We start from the raw sequence: 20086 nt of genomic DNA on the forward strand, positions 1-20086 counted from the left end.
CAAGAACTAGTTGTGATACTAAAGAGCAGGTTCAGATTTCCATACAGACATTCCTCCAAACACATCTGTCACTTTTCCCATGTATTACTGCTGTATTTTATCACTGTCTGCTTTTCGTGTTGACCTGCAATCTTGTCACTCCTTCTAAAAGGACAGTAGTAGAACCATTTTGAGTGGTGGTGCACCCCCAGAGAAAGCCTGCTGCATTTGCATCGAAGACTGCTGGACACATGAATAGTGACTGACCTGAGCACGTTAGGTGGGATCTGTGAGGCATAAAGCTTGCTAATTTCAAAGTGTTACTTCACTGTTTTAGAGATTTCTGCATTTTGATTGGTATGAAGAAGAAAAGAAAAAAAAAAAGCCAGCAGGAGACAATAGCCCAATGCATTGTGTTCTAAATTGTATTTGCAAATCGTTTAACATGAGGAGGGAGCTCCTTCTGACCTTTCTGTATATCTGCTGCTGAAAATAAATGTAAAAAATCAGGGCTGTCCAATCTGTTACTCAGTGAATGCAGCAGGGGTTCTGTTATCACTACTTTATTGAAGGTTGGAAGTGGTAGGGAATAAAGGCAATAAGCAGAAGGCCAATTATGAGACAGTTCAATGAAGGGGCCTTATCCTGCATGGTACATTTTGTCCATAATTATTTGAATGGCCTACCTTAGATACTACAGTAATATTAGAGGACAAGATTGTGACTAATTTTATGTTTTTAACTTACAGTTCTTATAATTCCTCTGATCGTGCTGCAAAATGAAAGTTGATTTGCTTGTGTTTCAGATCAGCTAAAACATTAATGGGTGCTGGCAGTGATGAAGATGATATAGATGACATTATTGATGAAATCTGTAATGACAGCAGCTTTGCCAGAACACCTCTGGTGAGTACAAGTCTGGAGAAATGCAGAAAGCATGAAGTCCAGTGATGGAAAAAAATTAAAAAGCACTACAAACTAAAACTGATTTAAAACAAGAAAGAATGGAAATATGCTGTAGAATTAAACTGAAAAATAAAGCAGGAAGGAAAGCACAACACTGGCAATAGTCTGAATATGTCATCTTTGCTTCTCCCCAGCATATATTTGTATCCATTGACAAAACTCTGCTGACCTTGATCTTCCACAGGCTAAGCAGTCCCAGCTCACAGCTTCTACCTGTATGTCAGATGGTCTAAAGACTTTAATCACCTTCATGGTGCTTTGCAGGACCTATTCCATGATGTCCGTATCACTTTTGTATTGGGCACAGCACTCCAGACATATCCAGGAGGCAGGAGTAGGTCTTCATTCTAAAGTCAAGGTGATTGTGTCAGTTCCTTCAGGCAGAGCTGGAAATTTGATATGGGGAGAGAAGCCTTGCTACCTATCTATCTGTAACTTCAGCACATTTTGTCTCCAACGGCCTTACAGAAAACTGAACAAGAAAAATCCCAAATTCTTAGTCCCTGTTTTACTGGATTATTTGGATTTCCTGACTCTTGCTTTTTGAGTAAGACAGTCTATTGCCATATTGCTGAAATGCTGCCTTTTATTCTTTGCTTTTTAAATAGAAATTGAAGTCTAACTACCCAAGTGTCACACCTGGAAGCAATAGTGCTGTTGTACAGGCTCATAGGAAAAGGTAAATGAAAAACGTTCGGGCTACTTGAACATGGCTTAATTATAGCTTGTCTAATAGTATTACTCATGTTTAACTTGTATTGATGTCAACTAAGAAAAAGAAATGAGTATTCAGTTAACTTTATCAGAAAAAACACACTGTTGAACAGAAAGTTAATGTTAAAGAATTATTGATATGTTTTCATGTGGTCAAAATTATTTACCATGTAAGTAATTATGGAACAAGTTTCCTCTGCCTTCTGGACAAATGCAGTTATCAAACACTGCAATATTTAGTCACGAAGCATTGAAGAATCATAGAACAGCTCAGGTTGGAAAAGACCTTAAAGATCACTGAGTGCAACCACAACCTGACCATACTACCCTAACTAACAGCCCTCTGCTAAATCATGTTCCTGAGCACCACATCCAAATGGATCCGAAACACATCCAGGGATGGTGACTCAACCACCTCCCTGGGGAGCCTATTGCAGTGCTTAACAACCCTTCTGTAAAGAGGTGTTTCCTGATATCCAACCTAAACTTACCCTGGTACAACTTGAGGCCATTTCCCCTCATCCTGTCACCAGTGAGAAGAGACCAGCCCCACTCTTGGTGCAATCACCTTTCAGGTATTTGAAGAGCATAATAAGGTCTCCCCTCAGCCTCCTCTTCCCCAGACTAAATAGCCCCAGTTCCATATAGACATTGTTTATCACAGTTTTTCTATGAGTATCTTGGCAAAAGAAAAAAAATTGAATTAAATCATTCATAAGCATTTGATGCTTTGCCTGTATTGAATAAATATTAACTTGCCAGGCCTTTAAGCGACTAAAGGAAAGTCTTGCTGAAAAAGTACTACTTGAAGCAGTGTAACACACAACCGTTTAAATTAGCATGAAGCTGCCTTTTTTCAAAATGTTTTGCTACTACTTCATTATTTTCTTTTAATTAAATCCACAGATGCTGTCCAGTGTACCTGGGTGGAAGCTCTTCACCAAATGGCGTAGGAACGAATATTTCAAAAAGGTTAAAAAAAAAAAAAATCTATTTATCATTAGTTTTAATCTAAATTAGTTTAAATTAATTTAAATTAGTTTTAAATTAGTTTTAATCACAACTGTGTTTCTGTGGTGGTGCAGAGCCCTGAGTTTGAACTGCAGGGACAGCTCTATGTCCATTGAAACGCACAGCTGCCTGTAACTGCAGTCTGAGTTTGCTGATCCCCTCCGGTCCCCTGTTTGTGACCACAGGATCCTCTTTTTCATTTGAGGAGTTGAAGAATGTGTGCAAATGAGATAAGAGACTCCAAAAATCAAACCCGTGTAGTTAAGGAAGTTGTTGCTCTAGTGTTGTATTTCTCTGTGCTTCTCTTTAGCTTTCTGTGTGATGGGAGAGTATGCCTCCTAAATCAGTAGACTGGTTTAAGTCATCCCACAGCCTGAACTGAAGACAGGCATCCCAGAGCCTCAATTGAGGACAAGCAGAGTGCTTGGTAACTTCAGGAAAGGTATTTTAACTGGAGGAAAGGGACTTCAGATGCATAGCTCTGATATCCAATAGAAAATTAATGCATTTCCTTCTGCTTCTTTTGTAAACTTCTTTTGTAGTGATTTACACATGATGCCTATGCAGGTGATAGTCAGGTGCCACACCAGTGAGAAGGAACAAAGAGTATATATGGAATATCAGATTATTTGGCATATTCAAGGAACCTGGAAAAGTTACTGCGTGATCGTAGGTTTGAATGCGTACATAATGGGTCATCCAGAGATGTGGAAAATTAAGATTACAGGTCCACCACACTTGTAGTATTTCTGAGTGTGTTTTGTTGTAAACCTGTAACGAGTTGTGTAGCTTCTCTTACTGTTACAAGCTCTTGGAGATTTCTGGTGTTTTTTTTGTCTTTGGCCAGGACGTGTGACCAGCTGCGTTGCACTGCTTGTGACTTCCGTGTATCGCTTTTCAATGACTACATCTGGGATCAGTCCTGTGATTATCTTTTTTTCAGGTATGTCACAGGAGGGTTTGGTGTTAATATTGTTTTACTCTGCTTCAGGGCTTGATGGGAGCAGGGAAAGTGAAGAGTCCTTGGCAGTCTTTGTTATCTAATAAGGAGCATGGGTGCAACCTCTTCAGTAATCGCTTGGGAAAGCTGCATTCTTCTTCCTGCAGACATCTCCCACCATCTGCGTTCATGCCTTTCCATTTCTTCCTCCATCACCCTCACCTTCTGCTTTTCAAAAGAATTCAGGTTTGGTAAATTGTGAGGCAGCATTACTGTCAAAATAAGCAGGTAATCAGTGTGATTGGGTTGGCCTCTGATGGGCCACTGCTGGATGTCGAAAGAAATTGAATGCAGTGCCAGCATGTGCTTCTCACCATACCTGCAGTGGCATAAGCTACAATTGTTTCAAGGCAGTTTTTCTGCTTTCTGCAGTATGAAGTATTGCCCTGTTCAGTGAAAATCAAATAGCTTGCTTTCTTAACAGGCTTTATTTATTTATTTATTTATTTATTTATTTAAAGCAGTATTTGGTTAATTGGAGAGTTGGGGTTTTTACTTTCTGGTTATGTTGTAAACTCTTTGATTTTAGTCATGTTGATTTTTTTTTTTGAAGAGTTAAAATTAAGGCATTCTTCTTTCCAGTTTCTCTGCAGCTGTACCAAATGCTAAGAGTGAAGTGTTACACAGTAGGCATGCTCCTAGTGCAGATACCAAGTTTAAATTCTTATAGTGTTGAATTCTCTGTATGTGTCTGTTCTCAGGTGGAGATAATGGTTGCGTTCAGAGTACGTGTTTGGCCACCAGGGGGTGTGGGAGCTGGAACAGAGCTGTAATGGATAAATCCTCTCCTGTTCCATTATTTTTCTTATACTACGTTTTTGGTTTTCCTATGATTTCCCTCCGGTTTCAAAAACTTGCATTTCTTTTACAGTGAAAATTTTTTATTCTCAGTGCTTAAAAACAGCAACATTTGTAAAATAAATGTAAAAATACAGCGCTGCCCTAATCTCCTAAGGTGAGTTTGGTAGCTAGAAAGGCTAAATAAAAATACAATTCTTCAATTTACCTAAAGTCTGAATTCTTCTGCTTCCGAAATCCTGAGTTTATAAAAAATATAATAACATGAAAGGATGTAGTATCAGATAATTGTAATAGTGATGAAAGGTTGATCAGATTAATACAGTTTTGTACAATTTCTTATTAATGAGATTGATTCTACCTGGTTCTTTCTCTGGAGACTGAAGCAGGGTCTCCAAACAAGACAGAGAACGTTACTTACAGAAACATTAAACTGCATCTGATTTGAGAGTTCAGAAACTACGCACTGAGTTTTGCTCTCAGGAGAGGACTGTGTTCAAAACAGAATTTAAGTGTATCCCTAAACCCATTCCTATCAGTGGTACTCAGAAATGTTAAGAGCTTTTGTGATATGAAATAGCCTCATGAGTTTTCTTCTTTAATTAAAAAAAAAAAAAAAAAGAAAAGAAAAAGTACAGTTTAAAACTGAACTCCTTTGTTTGACAGGAATAACATGCCTGAGCTCAATAAACTGAGAGCAAAGATGATAAAGAAGAAAGGATCGCGAGCGTATGCTTGTCAGTGCAGCTGGAGATCCATCAGTGAATTAACTGACCTCCAGGCAGACCAGCAGCTTCGGTGGGTTTGTGGTAAACATGCAGAATGAAGTCCTCCTGTGTGTGGCACCTGCAGTTTTCTGGCAACAGAGAGAAACCTGAATATTTCTATTTAGAAATAGATCATAACACTCAGAGTTTTATCCAAAAACTCTTTTTTTCACTTTGTATTGCAAGCAGTATGGGGAGTTGAATTATTAGGAGAAACAGTTTGTAGGTTTTGTGGAGACTAAATAATGCTAAGGCTCATATTCAGCAGTGTAGGAGAAAGGAAGAGGAAAAGGACAGATTTAGACACAGATAAAGTACCTTAAGCATGTTCCTCCTATCTAGCACAGAGCCTTTTTTCCCCTGGCTGCAAAATGTTGGACTCAGAGAAAACAGTGGGCTGAGATGCAGCCATGACACACAAGTGTATACATTTCTACACAGAAATTAATACTGTTTTGCTTTGCTCATAACTGTTAATGAGCAAGTGATTGTAGATCTCTTAAAAGTATACTGCAAGATCAACTCTCACCTCTAAGGTTTCAGCACACCCCCAACACTTTATTTGAGCTGACAGTAGCCAAAATCTGCAGGTGTTGGAAATTTCTTTCCAATTCATACTGCTTTCTTCAAAGCACTTTCTGCTGACTCAGGACTTTTACCACAGGGAATTTCTTTGACTTCCCTTCAGCCTTCGTTGCATGAGATGAACAGGTTATTGTACGACTATTAAATATGCAATTTAAAAGATGTTTTGAAGACTGTATGACTTTTGTCGATACTTTCAAGGGAAAAAAAGGCTCAGTCTGTAAGGAGTGAGAAAGCAGTATATCCCCACTGACTTTCACGTTTGGATTTTTTTCAGCTTCTGTAGCTTTCACTTCAGCCTCACGTCCAAATGTTATTCAGAAAGTGTAACTGCCCTGTTACAACACACTCCCTTCCCCCAGCAACATCATAACAGTACTTCCAGTATTATGTTACTTGGGGAATTGTCTTGATTGTAGCTAGTGTCACTGTAGTTTATGAACTCCTGCTTTTCAGTATGTATAAATAACACAGGGATGGATTTGTGTTTCAGGGGAGAAGAAGGAAGGTCAGGATTATCTTGGCAATCATGTTATTGAAAGGTCCCATAATGGGAAGTCTGTTAGTATTTCTGCTATGCAGTGTGTAATATTCAAATACCTGAAAGGTGCTTACAGAGAGAGCAGAGCTGGTCTCTTCTCACTGGTGACAGGTGACAGGACGAGGGGAAATGGCCTCAAGTTGTGCCAGGGGAGGTTTAGGTTGGATATCAGGAAAAACTTCTTTACAGAAGGGTTGTTAAGCCCTGCAATAGGCTCCCCAGGGAGGTGGTTGAGTCACCATCCCTGGATGTGTTTCAGATCCATTTGGATGTGGTGCTCAGGAACATGATTTAGTGGAAGGTTGTTAGTTAGGGTAGTATGGTCAGGTCGTGGTTGGACCCATGATCTTTAAGGTGTTTTCCAACCTGAGCTGTTCTATGATTCTATATTCTACATACAAATTCAAAATTACTTCCTTTGTGCAAATTCTAAGTCTACTGATCTATTTCTGTTTTTGTGGCATTTTGCTCATTGCTGTAATTTGTACATGATCGATCTGTTGTTCTTCTGAGCTTTTTTAGAACAATTACATTACAATTACAGTTTCTTCAAAAGTCGCCTCTTGAGTCTGTAGCTTTTTCTGTACCCTTCTGAAAGAGCAGATTTTGCTTGTGACCAGAGGCATAATGCATTCTGCTTCCTGCTCACCTTCCGCTTCTATGAGCGTTTTTTAAAGCTTTTAGAGGACTTGTAGTGTGCCTGGGAGACCTAGCAGTGCTTACATGCACAGTGCTTTGGTGCTGTAGAGTGCATGTGCATGTTCCAGTGGCACACGCAGCCTTGCTAGTAGGCTCGGAGGTGAATTGGCTTTGGAGAGATACTTCAGTCTCCCTTGGCATAGCGGTGTATGCAAACTTTGGGGCCAGGTATTATTTTCAACACAATTGCTGTTTCAGACAGCAGTTTCAATAGTGACAAGTCTAAAACAACAGGTTCAGGAGACACGTAAACAGGAGACCAGCTGATTAATGTCCAGTCTGCTACTGGAAGAGGTCAGCTGACCTTTCTCTCTTCAGTGAAGAGATAGTCCTTATGTGGACTGTAAGAGGTGAGTGTTCGTTGGTTTTGTTCACATGGGTCAAAGCTGTTTCCGTTCCTGGAGAACACTGGTTAGAACCAGGTAATGGTGAGAGAACAACTCCGTTATAATGCCTAATTTATTAACAAGCAAAGAGAAGAAGGAATTTTGTTCTTCTTGAAGGCAGTTCAAAGAGTGCTGAGTTGTCTTGGCTTGCCTGTTTCAAGGCCATTTGAGACTGAACCAGGTAGCCCCATGGGATGCTGCTTTGGTCAGGGCTTCCAGGTGCCATAATGTAGAAAACACTGTGAGCAGGAAACAGGCCAAGTCTTAGCACCTGTCTCAGTTGGTGAGACCAAGTCTCATGTGACTTAGAGAAGAAGCGTGTCTCCTGCACCCTGTTTTAAACAAGTTGTCACCCTCTCTAGAACTACCAAGTGTGGAGCCTTGCTGGAACAAAGTTCAATGCATCTGTCTTAGTGACTGTTATGACAAGAAGACGACCTGCAGCACCTGAAAAGGGGAGGCTAGGGAGGAATTGAGACATGTAGACTAAAAGAGCAGAAGAAGTAAAAATTGCTGTGAATATTGATTGATACCATTACATCAGCAGTTTTCTTATGTCACCTCAGCCCTCAGTCTTCTATTAACCCAGACAGTTGTAGAAACAGTGTGCTCTCATACGTGATTGTTATCAAATGATCTTGCCACTAACACCATTAAGACTACACTCCAAGCCCTGAAAATGTTAAAAGGTAATCTTTATTGGTAAGTGTGTATGAAACCTGAGCATTCCTCTGAAATCACATTTATTCAAGTATATTTACTTGGTCCTGACCTTGGTCAGATAGATGGGGTATTTTGTCCAAGTGAAGTTACAGACACATGCAGAAATAATGCTTATTGTAGTGTTCTCCATTACAGAATTCAATGTATTTCTAGATCTGAGAATAGTGTGTCATTAAATGTAATTATTTTGTTGGAAAGAGGACTGGTATTAAGGATTTGAGTTCCCTACCTTCAGTGTTAGGTGTTACAAACCTCCTCAAATGAAAAGAATGTAAAAGGATGTAACGTTGGAGCTTCTGTGCTTAAAAGTATTCTAAGATTGCACGAAGGTTCTCAAGATATAGCCCAGAGTTTACATGATACTTCTGTGTCACTTCTCTGAGACAGCTGGGATTACAGGAAGAATTTTGTTTCAGAATGCCATTCAGCTGTTGTCAGACTGAAGTACTGGAGAACAGCTTTGCTGAGTATAAATGTGATCATTATTTTCCTTTAATTTTTACTTTGGAAGAAATAATACCATTTCTGTTTGGGAAGTAGGCAAGGTGATAACAAGACTTTCATTTGGCTTGGGTGATGTACTTGGAAATTTTCTAGCCTGCAGCATTAGTCCATAGCAGATTCCTCAACAAAACAAGCAATAGGTATAACAAAATGAGAATCCATGCAAAAGTGCAGTTGGAAATGCAGTAGGTGGTTTAATGTCATAGCAACTTCTTAAAATCTGTGTTCATGCAGTACTTCTAAAGAGAAACAAAGTTCTGATGTACATAATATATTTTATTACAGCTTTACTTTATGACTTTTTTATTAAAGATATTGGCCTGCCATAGAATTTAACATACTAAAGCATAGTGGTGTTACATACGGCAGGGTCTGCATTGTGTAAAATTGAATAAAGATTTCTTTTTTCCTGAGCAAGTATTTCAGTTTTTTACTTAAAGCATTCTGTAAATGTGAGGCACCAGAAGTTTCCACTTGTTAGAAGACCGCTCGCTTCCTTCTTTCCTGAGTGCAGCTGGCACAAGTGGCACTCAGTGCGCTGTTTTGGGAGATGCCAAAGCAAATTCATCCTACCAGGCTTTTTGTTTTTTTCCACACTGGGCCCAACCAGTTTTGCCTTTTATACAACAATCTGATCACCACAGACAGCCAACCTATGGGGGATGGAAATAAAGGAGTGCCATGTGCTGCTCATCTGTGAGAGCCACCTACCGTGCCTGGAACTGGGCATATGTGCATTGAGGAATGTCTTTTTAAAATGTAGATGTGTCAGTAAAATGAAGAAGTGGAACAAATCTGAATTGTGTGTCTTGAAAACTGTGACTCTAATACGTTGTTCCTGTCTAAGAGAAGACTTATGAAAATGATGGGGGACCATGTTTTCTCTGTTGAAAGGGTCATGAAATTCCAGCAATAAAAAAGTGTTGCTCTAGGTTGTGAGAAAGAGCAAGTAGATGTTGTTTTCTTACCTCAGTGGGGATGAAGCAATTATGTATGAAGTAAAAGAGTTTTATCATTCTCTATCAGACAGCACATGGACAGTACATTAAATTGAAGTGAGTTCAAAAAGGCAGATGCATTTACCACATTTCTTGAATGCTTAGCTAGGATAAAAGTTGGAGGCAGTTGCTGTGGGAGGTGGCATATAGCTGAACTTACAGAGCAGGATGCTGGTGCCTTCATGTGTCAGTGAAGGCAGGCTATCACTAGTTTCATAGCACTTAAAAGTGGGGTTATGGATGAAGGGAGCACTCCATTTGCAGTCTCCTAGATGTTGTTATGACAAAATACCAGGAAGAACTCGCTCTGCCTACAGGCGTTGGAATAAATCTTGTTTCTCCAGCATGAAGAAATTCTGCATGACACAAATTAGAGTAATTGACCTAAATATCTCTTATAATCCATTTCGCACTTGAGTTCCAGGTATTGGTGCCATTGGGGCAACAATTATTTCTCATTCTGAATAGGCAGTGTGGATGTGGTAAGAACTCACAGGAAGCACTGTCTCACAAATACCCCCAACTTATCTTACTCATGCTTTGCATTGTCACAGTGTGTGGTTAGAGGGTAGTTCCTATGCTATACCCTATACCCTAGAGGGTAGTTCCTGTGCGTGTTCAATTCACTTTGACAGCTTTAATTCTGCTGTTTTAGACATACTTTAAAAGTGTCTTTGGGAGTAAGATGTGATTACACCATGTCGTCTGTAGAGGGCAGAGCAACACCGCTGAGTGTTGCAGTCCAGGCTTCTGCTTAACTGTACAACCGCAGCCTTTTTTTCTAGAGTAATGAAGGTTTACCTATTTTTGTATTTGTCTCCCATTGGTGTAATTATAGATGGGGCAGCCAGATCTGTGGCAACTCCACTTGATTTTTGCATGACTTCATCCAAACTACTCAAGTCGTCCTTGACCTGTACTGAAGCTGATTATCTTTTAGCCCTCAGCTAAAGAATCAGTAGTAAAAATGTGTGTGCATATACATAAACATACACACATACATACATACATACACACACATGTGTATGTATCTTCTAGCAACATCAGAGGAAGAACTGAGTCTCCTTTGGGATTTACCTTTCACCCTGCCCCAATTAATTTCCTCTGAAAATGCTGTTAAGCAATTTTGGCAAGCAGAGGTTGTGTAATTCAGAATCTCATGATGTCCAGTACAAAGTTGATATAGTTTATATACTCTGGGCAGCCTTGTCTGGTGGTTGGCAACCCTGCTCACGGCAGGGGGGTTGAAACTAGATGATCTTTGAGGTCCTTTTCAAGCTAGGCCGTTCTTTGATTCTATGAAAGCACACTGCCCAAGGTGTGACAAGATGGCAAAACTTACAAAGAAACTGGCATAAGATCAAGGTTCTAGAAATGCCAAAAGATTGTTTCTGTCTATGTAGAAAAGCAATATGGAAGATGGGAGCTGCTCCATAGCATGTGACTGCTGGCAGTGAGAATCTTCCAAGGACCTGTACCTTGCAGTACATCAGCCGTTAGCCATGGTTAAGGTTTTGGTGAACAGCAAGATATAAAATGGTGTATCCACTTGAACTCTCTTCAGGTCCTTCAGTAAATCAGTAGATGGAAGTTAAGTACTAAACACAGTCTCTATTAACCTGTGAGGTTGTGCTTCTTTCTGTAGTTTCAAGGCTAACTTCTGCACACAAAGCGATAACGTGCCTTTAACCAGGAGCACAGATATATCTCACCCATAAAATCAAAAATTGCTTATTTTGCTGGTGGAAGAGTATCATCTGAATTTAGCCTAGTTACACCATCGATGAGTAATCTCAGTAACTTTTTCCTTATTTATTTCCCTTTAATAGGAGAAACAGTTGGCAAGAAGTTTTACTAGGGAACAGAACAGCAAGCAAGGCCAAGTAGTATCCTGCAGAAAACTGATGTAAAAAGGCTTTGTGGATACATTTTTCAGGCGATAAATAAACCTTATCTTTGCTTTGGATTTTGTTTGTTTAGTTCTGAAGTAATGCAGACACACCTAAATAACAGAGATAAAAGCAGCGTGCTGTAGGGGGAAGTTCAGATGTCCTCAAAACATTTATCAAAAGGAAGGACAAAAGGACCACCACAGGAGGTGTCCCCTCTAGGAGATTTTTAGGATGACTGCAATCCCATAGGTCTGGCCCAGAAGACGGGGCTGGATCTGCCCCACATTGCTGCCCCCCAGTCACTTCCACGCTGGGCCCCTGAGCTGCACAGTGAAGTGATGTGCAGAAGAAAGGAGCTGCACCTCCAGAGGGTACCGTTGTGTTTCACAAAGATGTCCACAAGGAGAAGTGAGCTGAATGCAACTCATTTGGGTTGGGGTTTTTCCTCTAATATTTGTGCTATGGGCTTCTTGCAGTACTTTTCAAGCTGTTTCCAGGTGATAGACTTCAGATACATTCATTCAGGTGAAAAGCCTCTAAGCCAGTGGTTTATAACTGTTACTCAAATACAAGGATATCATTAAAGTTTTTCATGAGCATTTAATGAAACTGAAATGCTTACAGCCTTGGACCTTACAGTGAAAGAAGAGATGTTTTCATACTGGACAAACAGACATGATATTTCAGCCCCAAGTACCCTAAATAGATCTATTTTAAAATATGACTGTCTACAGAGGGGGGAAAATGCTAACTAGCTATTGAAAACTGGTGGGATTTATAAGGTGTCTATTGAATTTTTCAGTCTCTAATTAAAGGGGAGCAGTATGGCCTTACTATAAGATAATGCAATGCTTGTGATAGCAAATAGAGTGTTTTTCAGCTAATGCAGAGAAGCATTGGGATAGTCAGCAATCTGTGCTTGGAAGACTGTGTCCTGCCTGCACTGATGTAAACAGCATTGACAGGAAGGGGGGAAGCAGCTACCCCAGACAGGAAGATTGAATTTAGTATCCAGCTCCTTATCTTGGCAGAGCGGGCTGCTCAGGATGCCGGTAAGGAGTGTACAGATTGCTCCAGCAGGCTGCTGCGTGTCCCTTCCTGGGAAGACCTTCATGTCAATGTAATCAGGGTATGATCTCAAGCATGCAGAGGGCTTTAGGAAGAGATTATATCTGGAGGCTGGTTATCCAAAATAATGCTTACCGTGGTATAGTACAATCTCATTCCGTCCCTGCCACTGTCACTTGCAGGAAGAGATTGACTTGCATGGTGAAGAAGGAGGGCATGCAGCTTTTAACAGGAAAAGCTTTTATCATACTAAGTGTTACCATTAATCTTATTGCCTCTAAAGAAATCAGAGACTTTCCTGAATCCTAATGCACAACGCAATATCTAGTTTAATTTTTGGATGAGGGGTTTGGTAAGAGCTGACGCAGACCAGCTCCAGCCCTTCAGAGGTATAAGCAGCATTGCTACAGCATTGTTTTATGTGCTTTGAATCAGGAAGGCACCTGGTTCACAAGTGAAAGATGGATGGCCTCAAAACTCTCTTTATAGTTGCTCAATAACATTTGACATGAGTTTCTTTCTTATTTCTGCGTGTATCTTGGGAAATCCATCTGCCATGAACCTACAGCAAAGCAAGGCACCATTCAGTCGATGCACTGGTGGATGAAATGAAGAGTTCAACACAAAATCGTAACATCCTCAGCGCTGACTTTTCTATGAATGATGATTTCTGTTCCTCCCTTATTCCCCCAAGTATGCCCCAAAATCGTTTCAGATTTTTCTAAAAACTTTATTCAAGCTAAAATTGAGACCTGGAAACACTTCAAGGCAGTTTTTCAGCTGCATCTGCCCACATATGTCTGAAACACCTCTTTTCACATTTTTTTTTTTCCATGCTAGATATATATTTAGTTCGATTCTGGTGAGGAAGGCTGGAAACAATCAAACTATGAAAAATGAGAGTGGTATAAAAGAGTCTACCAATGCTTGTGAGGAGCAGTGACATATATCTGTCTTGGGGAATCATGAAGAGAACGTTCTGGAACTGAATTACTAAGGCAACTTAAGCCAAGGAGAAACCAGGTCCATCTGCTCAGCACACAGTGGGTTGGGCACATCTCCTGCTGTGCCTGGGATCGCTGCTGACACAGCAGGCAGCAGCCAGCACCCAGTGCCCAGCCAGGTGCTTCACACACAGCTGCTGGGGTAAGCGAAAATCCTTCGTCTCTCTGTTTTTGCAAAATAGTTCCTTTTCCCCTGCAGTACTTTGGAAATGGCTCCCGAAGCCTGAAGAGTATTAGTTCTTTATAAAGGATGTGTTTGTAAAGCGGATCATTTCCAGATGTCCAATGGTTTTGCAGACCTTGCAATAACAATTCGCTACTGAGAGTTCTCAGCCAGCTCTGGGCATTTGGTTACCTGGAGTATTTCTAGCGTCCATCACAAGGCAAAGGACACCTTTAAGCGGGGAAAAAGCAAACAGCCTAACAGCACCCGACAGTACCAGCACCTCATCAGGTCTGCCCCAGCACATTCTCACTTCATTGTCCCATGCCTGACAGGCCATAGAAGAGCAAAACAGCCACTTTCCTTTTCTGTCTGATGCTGCAAGTTACTCACATTTCCTGTCCTGCTATTTCAAGGACTAAGGTCTCAAAATGGGAGCCCATAGACTTGTCTGAAATGACATATTGTCCTCTCTTCCTACAGCCATGTCCAAGTGAACTGTATCAACACTGCCTGAGAGGCATCACCAGAGTCAGAGCACACTATGCTGAGCCCATAGAGGTGCCACCAGTTGTGCAGGGGCTCTGGTGGCTGCTGCATGCCATCGGTGACCAAGGAAAGACAGTGAGGGTTCCTCTGCCTGGAGAAGCACAAGGGACATCCCTCTCTCATGCTACCCAGTGGTTTGGGCTGTATTTCAGCCCAGAGAGGATGGACATGGGAGAAGAGGACAGAAACTCAACTCTTTTGACAGTCTTCCCTTAACTTAGCACATTTACACTTAAACCATTTTAACCATTGCTTCCCCTGTGCCCTACCCTGCTGCACTGACCAGCTGTGGCCTGGGAGGTCACACAGCACACCTGAGAGGCCAAGAAGTGGAGCTAATAAAAGTAGATCTGTTGTCAGCGGCCTTGCATTTGCTTTGCAGGTGTATGTGCTGCTGGAAGAAAAACTAGTGCTTGCAGATAGAAAGCAAGATCTGTAAGCAAGGCCATAAGCTGAGCAGCAGCTGACTTTGGCTTTCAAAACCCAGAGGCAAATTCTTACCGAAATGCAAAGTGTGTTTGTAGGGAAATCTTTTCACTCCAACATAGTCTGACTCAGCACTGGTACGTAGATTACAGCTCATTAACACACTCATGTGCAGATATCCTCATTGAGCTCCTGCCACTGGGTTACATGCAGGAGTGTGTGAAGGGTTGCATCCCTGCTATGCTCCGGGCAGGATCCCACCAGCTGCCAGCATTGCTTGTGCTTCCATGTACAGTGCCTGGGCACAAAGGCAAAGCCAAGGGCTCCAGCAGAGCTTGTATTTTTGTAAAAGTTTGGGAAATTTCAGACATTTGCATTGCTTGGAGCATCTGAAAGAAAGATGAGCCCTGTGTAAAGCATCATATCTTTAAAAACCCCACACATCACAGCCCTAGTGAAGAAAGCACAAAAAGGTAAAGCAACTTAGAAGTAGAAAAGCTACAGCCACAGACTTAGAAGTGTAAATAAAATGAGGCCACGGCCCACAGATTTCTACTTCTTATAACCTCGAGAAATTATCTCCACTTGATTTGTAAATTGAATCAATATGACAGTGTTGGGAACGCAGCAGTTTCATGAGCAGCTGATGCTAAAATAAGGTTCACAGGCACCAAAATGTCTCAGTGCTACGCAGTCTGAAGTGTGGTTATGCAACGGGGATAAGCACAGCATTTCTTTGGAGCATTAACCTGAATTAAAGGATGAAACGGTTGTGCAGGGATCAAGCCCCCCCCGGTCACCGCACCGCTGAGGGCTCCATCAGTGCTGGTCAGTGCTGCTGTTCAGTAATGGTAAGAAGAGAACAAACATGTGGTAACTCACACAGCTGGGCTCCTGCAAGGGGGTTCTCTTCCCCACAGCGTCCCACTTTATGTCTGGGAAATGGCACTGCTACCATCAGTGTGCTATCACTGTGACAAGTGCTGGGTAGGCTTATGCAAAGGACGCTCAGCTGGGTGGTGCCACTTGGCACTAAAGGGAAGAGAAGTCCCTGGGTGTCATCATTAAATGTCTTAGAATTTGAAACTACGGGAGAATGAAAGTCAGAGGTCTTGACCACGAGATGAAGATTTTAAGGCTCTTAAATGTTTGTTCCCTATTTCCTTTCTACAAGTAACCATGGGCATTCCTGGCTCCCTGTGATGCTGACAGTGATGCAGCTCGATGCTTTGGGTGATGTTCATGTTTGTAACTTACTAATGGGATGAATAGGGCTGCAGACACGCACACAAAAGCAGCACTGCTGATGACTTCATGGGGCTTCTGCTCTCAAAGTCAGCTCTCCCTTACAGCAGAACACGTCCCTAGCCAAGTGGTGTTAGCCTCTAATTGCATGCCAACAGTCCTCTTTTGCCACTGATTAAAGGCAAACCGAAGGCAGTTGGCTGATGTATTTCCCTATACTGATTTTGTGTCTGAGCTCTGCAGCATCCTGTAACTAGGCATGGCTGCTGGCTCTAGGACAGCTTCCCAGTAGGACCAGTTTGGTGTTTTGCTGTTACGTCAAACCGGCTGAGGTGGTTTTGTATCATTCCTTTATCTCTGTCCAGGCCTATGAAGCCAGAAATAAGAACAGTCCTCCTGATACTCTCCTAGGGAAACCAGTTTAAAAATCATACCTTAGGAGCTTATCTAACTACAGATTACATCAGTTCAACAGAGCCAATTAAATTCATTTAAGCATTCACAAAACACTGTGTGCGTACTCTCGCTTGCACTTCAAACAGGCTTATTGCATACCTGCTTTTATCATCACTTGCTCAGTGACTTTCGGTGTGTGCTTCCTACACCTGCAGGTAGGTCACAAAAAATGTTTAAGGGATTTGTCACCTCTGAGGAGAACATCGTGTCTCCATTTCTAGTTAGAAAATTTTACATGCCAGACCCACTCTAGGGTGAAATCTAGGGTGGTGACATGCTATGGGAAAGAGGAAGGCTGGGACTTTGTCCCTTTTCATTTTTAACTCAGAGAGCAGTGAAGCACTGACACAAGTTGCCCAGAGCAGCTATGGTGCCCCATCCCTGGAGCAGTTCAAGGCCAGGTTGGATGGAGCCCTGGGCAGCCTGAGCTGGTGGGGGGCAGCCCTGCCCATGGCAGGGGGTCGGAGCTAGGCAGGACTTCAGATGCCTTCTAAGCCAAACCACTCTGTGATTCTATGACTTCATGATTTTCTTAAACTACATTTTCAAAATTATAGCAATGTTGCACACATAGTTGGCTGCCAGGTTGGCAGAACTATTGCAAACAAAGCTGTTCTCCTTAAAGTGCTTAACATTAGAAACAAATAAAGATACATTACAGTTATCGTCTGTCCACTGAAATGGCCGTTCTCTTACTGCACACTCACCTCTTTTCCAGTTTGACAAAGCCTTTTTAGGAACACTTTTTGTAGAGGCAGGCATGTACAAAAAGGATTGAGTCATTGTCTTTAGTTCCTTGTACATTCTTAGTGTTTAACTAACTGCTCAGCAACCATCACTCCTAGATACATCAGTTATTGCTGATATTTAACATAATTGTTAATATTTAACAATTGACATGTTAAATATTGATAAGGAATATAGGAAATAATAGAAGGAAAAATCTACCAAGGAGGAACTTTAGGAGGGTTGTGTATAGATGCCCTTGTGTATACATGTCCTTTAGCAAACTGTTATTTAGCTAGCACATAGAGACTGGGGCAAGAAGCACAGCTATTTTTGCAGCTGTTTTACATCTATCTAAAGCATAGTGCAAGGGGACCACCTCTCTAATTGCAAACATCAACATGCAGATGTTTCCTCTGGCCGGTGAAAGCAGCTGAACGTTACATGGGCTGGTGCTGTCAGAGCAGGGAGGCGTTAAGGCAGCTGGGAGACTGCTGGCTGACACAGAGCTGATGTCATCAGAGCTCCATCACTGCCACCCCATGTCACCAACAGGCCTCACTGAGGGAAATGAGGGATGCTGTAGTGACAAGCAGTGACAGGGAGGAGCACAGGGCACCATGAGCAGTAGAGAAGTGGATAGGAGGCTGAAGGTAAGTCATAAAATGAAGGAGACAGCACAAGATGCCTTTGACAAGAACAAAATAGGTCTCTCCACATATGATGCAGAGAGGGATGGGGCTGAAGACATCTGTGCAGAGGAAGCTACACAAGCAAGAGAAAATGTTCATTCTTTTGCTTTCCTTCCTTACTCAAGAAGACTTTTTGCATCTTTCAGGTGTAGATCCTGAAGTTGCTGATGCACACCATGATAAAACCACATTGCTGGTGCGTGCAGAGGGAATGCATGAAGACTTGAGCTGTTGTTTTCTGGGTGAGGACATGGCCAATAAGAGGCCTTCCTCTGAGCCTGCAAGACAGCAATCTGAGAGCTATGCAGGGGCACATGTGGCATTTCATGTTGCTTATTTTGCCTATGTACTTTATGCAACATGGTACAGCTTGGCATTGGTGTGTTTTGCATGGATCTCAGGGTCTCTGGGAGCTAATATTACTTGGAAAAGGGGATATGCTGCATTTGGAGAGAAGTAAAACTCTCAGAAGTGCCTTTGATCAATAATCAAAGTGAGTATGGACCGAAGAGACCTGAGATCCCAAGTTTAATATCATCCCACATGGCTGGCTTAATGGCCAGGCAATGATTTCAAAATGGCAGCAGTCTTCCTACTGAGAGCACAAGACCTTCCCTGAGGCCCAGCAGTGTCCCCTGCCTCCAGCTCCAGCAGGCCTGCATGGTGCCAATTAGTGCTAATTAGTGCTAACGTGTGCTTGCTCTCGCAGCTGTCCCCACCTGCCAGCTTGCAACAGGTTAAAATAAATGAATAATATTTAAATGAAGAGAATGTTTGCGATTCCCAGCCAACTGCCCCAGAGCAGTTCTGACCAGCAGGTTACCTGGCAGTGCTCCATCACGCTCCCTGTGATGCCTGTAAACAAATACCTGCATGCAGCTGCTCTCCCCAGGCAGAAGCCATGAGCAGCTTCAGCAGGCACAGGCACTGGGCAGGAGTGAGGACAGGGTGAACATGAGGCCGACCTGCTGTGACTAGGCCCAACAGGGCTGGCTGGCTGTGACTCAGCCCCAAGCACCACAAGTAGGATTTCTGGTTCTTCAGAGCGGAGCAAAACCCAGCCGGTGCTGCATCCCATGGACCAAACGGGGCCTGAGGCCTGGGGGGACCCATGGGCCCTGCCCCACATCTGAGTACACATGCTCAGGGAGCCAGGTGATGACAGGACCTCACTGATGAACGTGTTGCTGTTCTAAATCTTGGCAGGCAGCTGTGCAATACAAGCCTCAGACCCTCAGAGGGATGCTGCAGGGCTGGTGTTTGGCCAGACACCAACTTGCCCCTGGAAATCCCAGTTGCCTACCAACATGGCTGAATCAGACCTGGGTGTTAGGAGCTTTGGTTTGATTCCCTGCGTGCTTCACTGCACCATCAGAAAACATGCCCTTATTATAACGAAAAAGTAAAAGCAAACCACAAGCACGACTGCTATGCTTTAATGTGAGTGGAGGTTTTTATCACCCAGCAGTGAGAGCTCAGGTTGGGTCTCTGAAATGCAGCCAACTTCACATTAACCACACTTGGACATCCTCCCCCTTTCAGCTCCATCTAAGGCCCTGTTGTTTTTGTGAGCAGCAGTGCTGAGGAAGATCAGATCCCAGCACATTTCTTTCAAGCTGACTGGAGAGGAAAGAGCTCCTCCAGGCTGGATGTTTGTCTTTTGATATGAGCGACACCAACAGTTGGTTTCACTCAAGCGTTGTGACAGAACGTTGCATGCCAGAACCAGCATGGCCAGAGCAGGACCAGTGGTGCAGCAGGGACACACTGGACACAGCAGGGACACGGCAGGGACTGTATCAGCATTAGCACCAAGGGGAGCCCCTGAATTTACCTGCTGGCTCCTGGCAGCACAAATGATGCTCTCCTTGCCCCCATGTAACTGTAAGTACAGCTCTGTTTCAGGCACATGGCTCTTCCCCACTTACACTGGAGCAAGCAGGAGGCAAAAAAAAAAAAAAAAAAAAATTCCTAGGCCTCTCCAAAGGCAGATTATGGCCCCTGGGCTGGTACAAAAGCTGCCCTTAAATTATTAAGCAAGAAAAGTGGCCTGCTTTGCTTAAAAGGTTTGTGCTTTCAGGCCATCATGCCATTTACTGCAGAAGCCAAAGGAGAACAGTTGATGCAAGCAAGTGAGAGTATGGAGATGCACCCAGGACTGCAGGATCTGGCTGTGGAAAGAGCTTTGGAGTCC

At 42.5% G+C, this 20086-nt stretch overlaps 1 protein-coding gene across 2 annotated transcripts in view; it reads left to right on the top strand.

Moving 5' to 3' along the window:
* Nucleotides 1-11615, top strand: part of CFAP418 (cilia and flagella associated protein 418) — a 12860-nt gene extending 1245 nt beyond the window's left edge. Inside the window, exons 2-7 of one of the 2 annotated variants that reach the window (XM_048940032.1) lie at nucleotides 786-885; nucleotides 1554-1624; nucleotides 2566-2631; nucleotides 3518-3613; nucleotides 5135-5266; nucleotides 11501-11615. In XM_048940032.1, coding sequence (XP_048795989.1) covers nucleotides 786-885; nucleotides 1554-1624; nucleotides 2566-2631; nucleotides 3518-3613; nucleotides 5135-5266; nucleotides 11501-11558 — 523 coding nt within the window. In that variant the 3' untranslated portion in view covers nucleotides 11559-11615. Of the gene's footprint in view, nucleotides 1-785; nucleotides 886-1553; nucleotides 1625-2565; nucleotides 2632-3517; nucleotides 3614-5134; nucleotides 11460-11500 lie in introns of those variants that run through there. The other variant, XM_048940033.1, reaches the window with a different exon arrangement.
* Nucleotides 11616-20086: the final 8471 nt, after the last annotated feature.

The sequence above is a fragment of the Lagopus muta genome, chromosome 3 (genome assembly GCF_023343835.1).
Source record: "Lagopus muta isolate bLagMut1 chromosome 3, bLagMut1 primary, whole genome shotgun sequence".
Taxonomy (NCBI): Eukaryota; Metazoa; Chordata; class Aves; order Galliformes; family Phasianidae; genus Lagopus; species Lagopus muta.